This window comes from Stegastes partitus, unplaced genomic scaffold (genome assembly GCF_000690725.1).
Source record: "Stegastes partitus isolate 25-593 unplaced genomic scaffold, Stegastes_partitus-1.0.2 Scaffold508, whole genome shotgun sequence".
Lineage (NCBI taxonomy): Eukaryota > Metazoa > Chordata > Actinopteri > Pomacentridae > Stegastes > Stegastes partitus.
This window is the reverse complement of record NW_007578239.1, coordinates 341,164-350,484: the sequence shown is the minus strand read 5'-3', so window position 1 is coordinate 350,484 and position 9,321 is coordinate 341,164. Positions and strand designations below refer to the sequence as shown.

The following is a 9,321-nucleotide window of genomic DNA, read 5'->3' as shown; positions in this document are numbered from 1 at the left end:
TGAAGGATTGGTTTCTTTCATTAAAACAGTAAATTTAAAATCAAAACGTTTTTAAAGCAAACGTTTTTTTCAAAACGCTTGTTTTATATCAGGACATGTTTTTCTATGTATAATCTGTACTATCTGAATATTCGCATGTGGAATAACCGGTGTGTTTTTTGTTTGTTTTGATTTTTCGACATTTTATACTTTCCCCTTTGCTGTTGCAATGCTGCAAATTTCCCCACTGTGGAAATAATAAAGGCTTATTTTATCTAAATTTTGTAATTAATTAATTAATCATCCAAATTAGTCAGCTAATTTAGTATCTGTCATTGTAAGATCCTTCCTTGAATATTTAATTCGTCAGGTAAATGTGCACAACTAATATCGGAGAGTTTTAACTGTAACAAGTAAATTGATAATGTAAAGTTGTTATATCATAAAGTTTTAGCCTTAATATTTGAATTAAACATGTCAATTGCGTACGTAATCATGTTGTAGCGAAATTTGCATAGTGAATAATATACTTAACCTTCATATTATATGTTACATTTTTAATTTATATCATATTGCACTGTCCTAACCTTCATATTTAGTTAGTCAGCTAGATTTGCATAATAAATTCTATTTTATCATCTTAACCTTAATATTGATTTTTTTTTTTTTTTTTTTTTTTTTTTTTTTGGTAAATTTGGTTTTATACATTGCTGTGGGGTCTTAACCTTTATTTTAAATTAGTCATGTAAATTTCTATCATAAATTATATTGTAGGGTCTGAACCATAATAACCAAAACCCCAAAAATCCAAAAATAGGTCTAAATCAACTCTAAAAATAGTCCAAAATTAGCTCCAAAATTAGCTGTCAAGTTAGCAGTCAGAAACCAAGTCAACAGCATTAAGCCAATCTCCAACCAGTCCAAAACTAATCTTAATCTAGCTCAAAATCAGTTTAAACCCCATTTAAATAAGTATAAAATCGATCCAGACGCAGTTTATTTTTCTGACAGTATTTATAATATTCTGACATAAATGACAGAACCCCCCTCTCCCCCTCTCCCTCCCCCCTCCCCCTGCCCGGCCTCTCCTGATGCTAACAGCTAAGCTAGCTCCGTTAGCCTCAGTGCTCAGTGTACTCGGTAGAGACGCACCGGCTCCATCCACACTCCGGTGCTGATAGACCGCTCTGACCTGCCAACATTGCCCGGCACACGGACGGCCCGCTCCCCGCAGAGACGCAGAGTTCAGGCAGCAGGTGATCAAAGCTCTGAAGATGATTAAGCTCTTTTCCCTGAAGCAGCAGAAGAAAGACGAGGAATCTGCTGGAGGAAACAGAACCGGAGCCGGGGGGAAGAAAGCCAGCGCGGCCCAGCTCCGGATACAGAAAGGTAGGCTAGTTACCACCGGCAGCCCGGTTAGCTGTGTTGCCTGGCAGGCTGACTAGTTACCAGTAAACCAGAGATGAACACGACCCCCCACTGACCGGGTACATGAACCGTTAAAGCGGCTGTTGTTAGAACTCTGAGGCTAACAGTTAGCACGCTGCTAACCATAGCTAACGCGGCTAGCTGCTGCTGTATTTGAAAACAAAACGCAGACAGGAGCTGACCGTTTGAGGCTAACATGTTAGCACACAGCTACACCAAACAACACCAAGTGCGGAACTGTTGTGCTCTGCTAACTGCTAACCAGCTGCACTAACAGCCCCTAAACAGGGTTTTAAATGCTAGTTAGCAAACAGCAGGTAGCTTTAACCAGCTAACTTGCTGTGTCAGCTCTGTGTCTGATTTTCTAAAGGCAGACAAACTTCTTCTTTTCACCTGACAAGGTGTGACTGAGGCCAGGAGCACACCTGCTGACAGCTAACCAGCTAGCTCAGGTGTCACAGAACAGTTGTGTTATTCATCATGATGACAGGAGTGATCTCTTCCTCAGAAACTCAGCGAGATTTAGGAGATTCACTATTCATAACCTGAGGACACAAAGCTGCAGGCACTGACCAGGTGAATCAGCTGACCAGAGCACACCTGGGAACAGACAGGTGTGACAGGAGGAGGGTGAATCTGTGGAGCTGTCCTCAAACCAGCCTAAAAGTAGTATAAAAACAGTGTAAAGTCAGTTCCTAACCAATCTATAACCAGCCATAAACCATTCTATGATTACTCTTAAACCAATCCTAAACCAGTCTATCAAGTCTATAACCAATCTGAAATCTCTTTAACACCAGTCTACAACCAGTCTAAAAACTTATGTAAGACTAGTATATAAACAGTCCCAAACCAGTATGAAACAAATCTAAAACCAGTTTAAAACCAGTATAAAAGCAGCCCAGAACCAGTCTGAAACTGGTGTAAAAACAGTTTAAAATCAGTCAGTCCAAAACATTTCTGACACCAGCCTCAAACCAGTCTGACAGAAGTATAAAAACAGTCTAAGGTCAGAACTAAACTGTTTTAAAACTAGTGTAGCAACAATCCAAAAAATCAGTCAGTCTAAAACCAGTCCAAAAATTGTATCTAAATAGTGTAAAGTCAGTCCAGAACAAGTCTATAAGCAGCCCTACCATTAGTATTAAACCACTTTATTATAGGCCAAAGTCAGTCCAACACGAGTCTACAGGGAGCCTGAAACTGTCAAAAAAAAACAACTCCAAAACTATGTTAAAAACTAAAAAAAAACTGCCTGAAACAAGTCCAAAACCAGTCTAAAACCCAGTTTATTACTACAGTAAAACCAATCTTAAACCAGCCCAGAACAGCACCTGTTGCTACAACTTGGGTGATAGCTGCAATGACTTATTGATGAATCTGTTACTTGTCAACTATTATATTAAATGCCAACTACTGCGATCAGTTTGAGTGACTTTGATAAAAAAAACAATCTAATTCAGTTTGGAACAATAGGAGCAGCGATTTTTGGATCCTGTGTTCAATATTTTTAGAAATCAGTTCACACTAACTGAACTGGTTCTGATGGGTCCACATGTAGTGATCTGATAAAAAAAATGTGTTTACAGGCTGCACTCAGCCAGCGGTTCTGCCTGCTGAGGAGCTTCTAATCAGCCACAAGTACACAAGAAGAAGAAATGTTTCAGCAACTTTGTGGACCAAATTCAGCAGAAAACATTTTCTGATCATGAGTGAAATATTATAGTTTTTATTCACATTTCTGTGTTCCAACACTCTTACTTTGGGATTTTTGTGTTTCAGCAGCTTCCCTCACATTTTAATATGAATCAGGTCTGAACTCCCAGCAGCAGTTTCTGGCTGTTTTTAGCTTCTGTCTAATTTTTCACTTCAATATAAAGTCCTCTATGAAAACAGAACAACCATGAAGAAGGAAAGATAACTTCAAAATGTCTGATGTCAGTATGACACAGAATGACATAGAAATCTTTGATTATTTATTTGACAAAAAATGGGGGAAAAAACCTTGAATCATCGTGTCCAACATGTTTCCAAGTGTCCACAGGTGTTACCAACATTGGGAAAGAACGGAGGCTCCACATACGATAGATAATTAACTTTTTGAAATTATAAAAGGGGATTAAAATACGACAAATTCCCAAAAGAGAAGCAAAACAAGCACAGGTAGACATAAAGCAACAAAAAAGAGAAATAAATCACAAAACATGTGACCACCAGTAGATGCAACATGACCGCTGAGAGACACAAAACAAGCTCATAATAAACCAGATTACAGCCCATAGCCTCATTTTTCTTCGTTGCAGCAGAAAGTGTTTCAGACCAGTCTGGTTGCCGTGGATGAATGTAAGCTGATTATGTCTGTTTGTGTTGCAGACATCAATGAGTTGAACTTGCCAAAGACGTGTGAGATCAACTTCCCTGATGACGACGACCTCCTCAACTTCAGACTCATCATCTCACCAGACGAGGTTGGTGCTGATGCTGCTCATCAAGTCAGAAACAGTAAAAACTTTTTTATTTAGAGCAAGTTTTGGATGGAAAAAGAAGCATCACTGAGCATCTTAAAGGAGAAACCGGATCATCAATGCCCCATGATGTTTTTAAGTTAATGAAGTAGAGCAGCAACCATCAATCAATCAGTTATTAAATAATAAATTAGTCAAACTATTTTGATAATCAATTTGAGGACATTTCTAATAAACAGTCTAAATTCATTGATTCGTGATGTAAATGTGAATATTTCCTGGTTTAGTTCTTCTTCAATGACAGGAAACTGAATATCTTTGGACAAAACAAGACATCTGAGGAAACACTGATCCCCGTTTTTCACCATTTTACAGACCAAACACAAACCAGTTCACCCAGAAAAGAGATTCAGTAACTTTATAGATGGAAGAACAACTACAAAAACAGAAAACTTTTCTTTAAAAACTTCAAAACAGCCACAATTTGTGGCGTAACTGCAGCAAGACACAATAAACAAAGATGTAAAATGATGCAAAATGCTTCAAAATTGACATAAAATTACCTGAAAGTGAAACAAAACAAATGAAAAGTGACACAAAACGACCAAAAAGTGACAAATAACAACCAGGAAGTGATGCAAAATGATCAAATAGTGAAACAAAATGACCACAAAGTGATAACAAATAAATAAATGTGATGCGATACGAGTAAATTCTGTGATTACACATCGTTCAATGTGATTATTTTCTGGTGTCTTTTCTCGTCTATGACAGAAAACTGAACATCTTTGGACAAAACAAAACATCTGAAGAAACACTGATCCTCGTTTTGCAACATTTTCTGACATTTTAGATAATGATTGATTCATCCAGAAAATGTTCCGCAGCTTGATGAAAATAATTGTTCAGTCACAGATTTAGTGTAAAGTTGGAATTTGTGGCCTTTACTCATTTTTAAGACAGAGATCAATGCTGGTTTATCTGCATTAAAACCAGGACCGGAGAGACCTGATGAAGGACAGACTGAATAAAATGTGTCTCTGTGTTTGCCTCACAGGGTTTTTACAAAGGAGGAAAGTTTGTCTTCAGCTTTAAGGTAAGAAACACCTGTCACCTGTCTGTGATCGCCTTCAGCTTCATCTCAGTGTTTGAGGCCAGAACACATCAGCAGCAGCACAGTCCTGCTGAACAGAGTAATGACTGTTTGTGCTGTGGGTAGAAAACTGTCTGATTCCATCTGACAGCATCAAGGTTTCATTCAGGTTTAAAGAGCAGCAGAGCAGGTTCAGTTCAACGGGAAGAAACGTGGACTCTGAAGAGTAAATTCACATCCATAATAATCAGTGTAGAGAGAAATAACACCAGAGAGGATGAACAAACTTATGTTCATGCCAGGGCAGGTTTGTCGTCACTTATCAGGATTGAACACAACTAGCAGCATGTTGGTAGTTAGTTAACTGAATCTCAGCTGCTGTCAGTCACAGAAACACCTTTTAATGAGAGGTTGGCTAATGTTATTTATGAAGACCTACAGAGAGATTCAAGATAAGCTTTATCTGTAACATACACATTTGTACACAGTACAATGTGCAGTGTATTTTGTACCAGCCTCCAGTTTCAATAAAAGAAAAAGAAAAAATAGAATAAAAACAAGTGTTAAAGAAGTGTATATACTATATATACATACACATAAATAATCAAATAAATAAAGCTACAGGGAACACTGTTATGGTACATAAGGTGCATATGTAAAAGGTGCCCGTGTATATTGCACAGTCTGGTTTTAAAGCTCAGAGTTGAGCAAACGGACGGCCTGAGGGAAGAAGCTCTTCCTCATTCTCTCAGTGGCCGTCCTTAGGCAGCAATAGCGTCGGCCTGATGGCGGCAGGGAGAAAAGAGAGTTTCCAGAATGGCTAGGCTCTGCACAGTCCTTGACCTGCATCTTTGGGTGTAGATGGGTGGATCTGATAGTCCGCTCAGCTGAACGGACCACCCTCCTCAGGACCAAGAAGTCCTGCTTGGTGCAGCTGCCCATCCAGGTGGTGATGCTCCCACACAGGATGCTGTCAGTGGTGCAGGTGTAAAAGTTCCTGAACACTGTGAGCATTAGGTTGAAGTCTCTCAGGCGTCTGAGGTAGAAGACACGCTGTCTGGCCTTCTTCAGTGGTCTTTGTGTGAAGTGACCAAGATAGGCAGAGTTCAAGTGAATCAGCATCACACAGTTCGGGTTCAGACGTCCCATCCAGAGCCAGAAACCACCAGAATCAGCTCATTCTTTATCTACAGTGACTTCAGTGTATTTCATGTAGCAAAGTTTTTCCTTCATACCGTGAATATTTTCAGCATTACAAGGCCTTGAATTACACAGAGGTGGCTCCAAATTTCACACTTTTTAATGGACCTTTTCCATCATTTCTGGGGGGGGGGAGTTTATTTTCTGTGGTGATAAATGAAACAGCTTCTTCCTGTAACTTCCATCCATGAAGAGAGTAACCTCAGTGGAGGAGGTGGTTCAACATGAGGTGTGTGTGTTGCAGGTAGGACAGGGCTACCCCCACGACCCCCCCAAGGTAAAGTGTGAGACGATGGTGTATCACCCCAACATCGACCTGGAGGGAAACGTCTGCCTAAATATCTTAAGGTGAGCAGCTCAGGTGTTGTGATGAAGATGTCCAGATGTGATTTGATGTCACTGACTCTTCTTCTTGTCCTCCATCAGAGAGGACTGGAAGCCTGTTCTGACAATAAACTCCATCATCTACGGTCTACAGTATCTATTTCTAGTGAGTCCCAGTGTTCGTCACAAAACACACTCGGTTCATTTGCTGCTGCTGCTTTTTCATCTTCTTCTTCTTTCTCTTCTCCCTCTTCTTCGTTAATTTGCTCCTCTTTACTTCCATCTCATCTTTCTTCGACCTTTTCTTCTCCTCCCTCCCCCTCCTCCTCTTCTACTCCTCCTCCTCCAATTCATTCTTCTTTGTCTACTTCTTCTCTTATTTCTTCTTCCTCTCATTTGAGATTTGAAGAGTGGAACAGCCATTTTGGTGCTTAATTGATGTAATTAACTGACTGTTTCCTCCCCCGTCCTCCCCTGCAGGAGCCAAACCCTGAGGATCCGTTGAACAAGGAGGCAGCAGAAGTCCTCCAGACGAACCGGCGGCTCTTCGAGCAGAATGTCCATCGCTCTCTGCGCGGCGGCTACGTCGGCGCCACCTACTTCGAGAGATGTCTTAAATAACTCGGCGTCCCATAATTCTCCAAACTCCTCCCCCTTCCTCCACTCCTCACCTTGTCCTCCTCCTCCTCCCCCGTCTCCTCCCCCTTTTCCTCCTCAGTCCTGCTCGTCGGCCGAAGCAGGAGCTGCAGCGACAGGAAGCAGCACGCCAGAAGACGCTTTTCTGTTTTAAAACAAAAGAAGAAGAACCCCCACCCTCCCCTCCTCCCCATCCTCCCCCCTCTGCCTCCCCCTCCTCCCCCTTCCTCCTCCCATGTTTCTCTGTTTTACTTCCAAGACGCAGCATTCAGCCGTTTACACACCACAGGGGGACGCCGACAACACACACCTGACTGGACTCAAAGATGGCCGACAGCAAACCGCTGCCGAGGATGACGATCACGATGATGATGATGATGGACAGGGGGAGGGAGGGGAGGAGGGGGAGACCGGTGTGGGTGGTCAGTGAATGTTGCTCGGTTGATTCGGTGAACGCCACAGCGCTGACGGTGGTGATGATGATGATGATGATGATGCCCACGTGATTATTATTTTTTTTATTATTATTTTTAATTCTGCGTGGCGACGACACGGTCAGAAGGACACGCCCCCTCCCTCATCCATCCGTGACACATCAGTCAGCAGCAGCAAACTCCAAACTCTGCACGCCACCTCTGACTGTTGCCTGGAAAACCTGATAGTCGCTCTAGGGAGGGAAGAGCTTGTAAACTACCAAGGAAGCAGATGCGCCTTAAAAAATTCTCTAATAGCGGGAGATCGACAGGTCTGTGATGATGTCAGCACTGGGGGAGGAGCTTATGAGGGGCTGGTCAGAGGCAGAGGAGCTCGTTAGTGGCAGAAGCTCCATAAATGTTTCTGCAGGGCGGGGCTTCTGAGTCAGGGTGGGAGGGGATTCCTGGAGAGGGAGGGGCTTAAAAGAGCAGACATGCCTTAAAAGTTTCTCACAGTATGACATCAGCAATTCTCAGCCTGCAGTGACTTTACAGGTGGTGATGTCACAGTGTCTGTGTGGAGGGAGGGGCTTAATGCTGTGGGAGGGGCTTATGAGACCCAAAAGGCATCTTTTATTCTTCAAAGCCAGAGCTCAGGGTGGATTTGTTTAGGTGGCGACTAAGGAGTGGAAACATGCCAGTTTGGAGTTTGCTGCTAGGTAACACACACACACACAAACACAAATCACACACAGCGATGGTGGGCGGAGCATTGTGTCAGGTGTGCAGGGCTGTTGTGGGGGTGGGGGGGAGGGGGGGTTGTGTGTTTGTTTAAAGGGGATGTGGGTGGGGCTACTGGGGAGGGCAGCATTTGATTTTCATTTGGGGGGGTTGTTGTGGGTGGGGTCAGAGGGGGAGGGGCTTAAAATGTTACGATTCTATTGTGTATATTGAAACCCCAGCTGTTCACATTGACTGCAATATGATTTATGTTAAATAAAATATGAACTTGAATGATTATAACTTTTGTGACGTCAGTTTAACACAATACACAGAAGCTAGAGTTCAGACCAACAGCTTCATTACAGATCATAGTGGAAATGAGAAACTATGAGGTTCACTTCAAACTGAACACTTAATAATAAACTTAATTAGACTTAGACTGACTTTATTAATCCCAGAGGGAAATTCAGGAATTATTGATATAACACTTTTCTAACAATGTTGTGAAGTGCTTCACAGAAACAGAAATCCCAGATTTATTAAAGCAGATAATATTGGATTCATATCTTCCCGTAAATATGATGTGGACAAACACTGTCCTCTACAGGTAAAGACACAAACTAAAGAAATACTGTCCTCTACAGGCAAAGACGGGAACTACAGAAGCACTGTCCTTTACAGGTAAAGACCAGGGCTGGACCCGAATAGCCAACTAGCCAAACTAGAATACCCAAACACAGAAACTGGTCTTAGTAGCCATATGCGGCCTGTGCGTCACGCCCACTCTAGCCCGTCAGAGCCTGAGCTCACCATATGTCCCCCCCACACCCCCCGTCAGAAAAAATGCTCACTCGCCAACACCGCGCTGCACCCCCAAATATTCGGGATATTCGTCATTAATTGGGACCGAATGTCCGGAGATCAGAAATTGCTATTCGGACCAGCCCTAGTAAAGACGGGAACTACAGAAATACTGTTCTTTACAGGCAAAGACACAAACTACAGAAACACTGACCTCTACAGGTAAAGACGGGAACGACAGAAACACTGTCAAAGACAC

At 42.2% G+C, this 9,321-nt stretch overlaps 1 protein-coding gene across 1 annotated transcript; it reads left to right on the top strand.

Annotated features, from left to right (window-relative positions):
• Window positions 1-1,079: 1,079 nt before the first annotated feature.
• On the top strand, window positions 1,080-8,561 carry ube2m (ubiquitin conjugating enzyme E2 M). The gene is made up of 6 exons (XM_008287586.1): window positions 1,080-1,368; window positions 3,781-3,875; window positions 4,930-4,968; window positions 6,410-6,513; window positions 6,592-6,655; window positions 6,970-8,561. The coding sequence occupies exons 1-6, from the start codon at window positions 1,254-1,256 to the stop codon at window positions 7,108-7,110; spliced, it is 558 nt and encodes a 185-aa protein (XP_008285808.1). The 5' UTR covers window positions 1,080-1,253; the 3' UTR covers window positions 7,111-8,561.
• The last annotated feature ends 760 nt before the right edge of the window (window positions 8,562-9,321 follow it).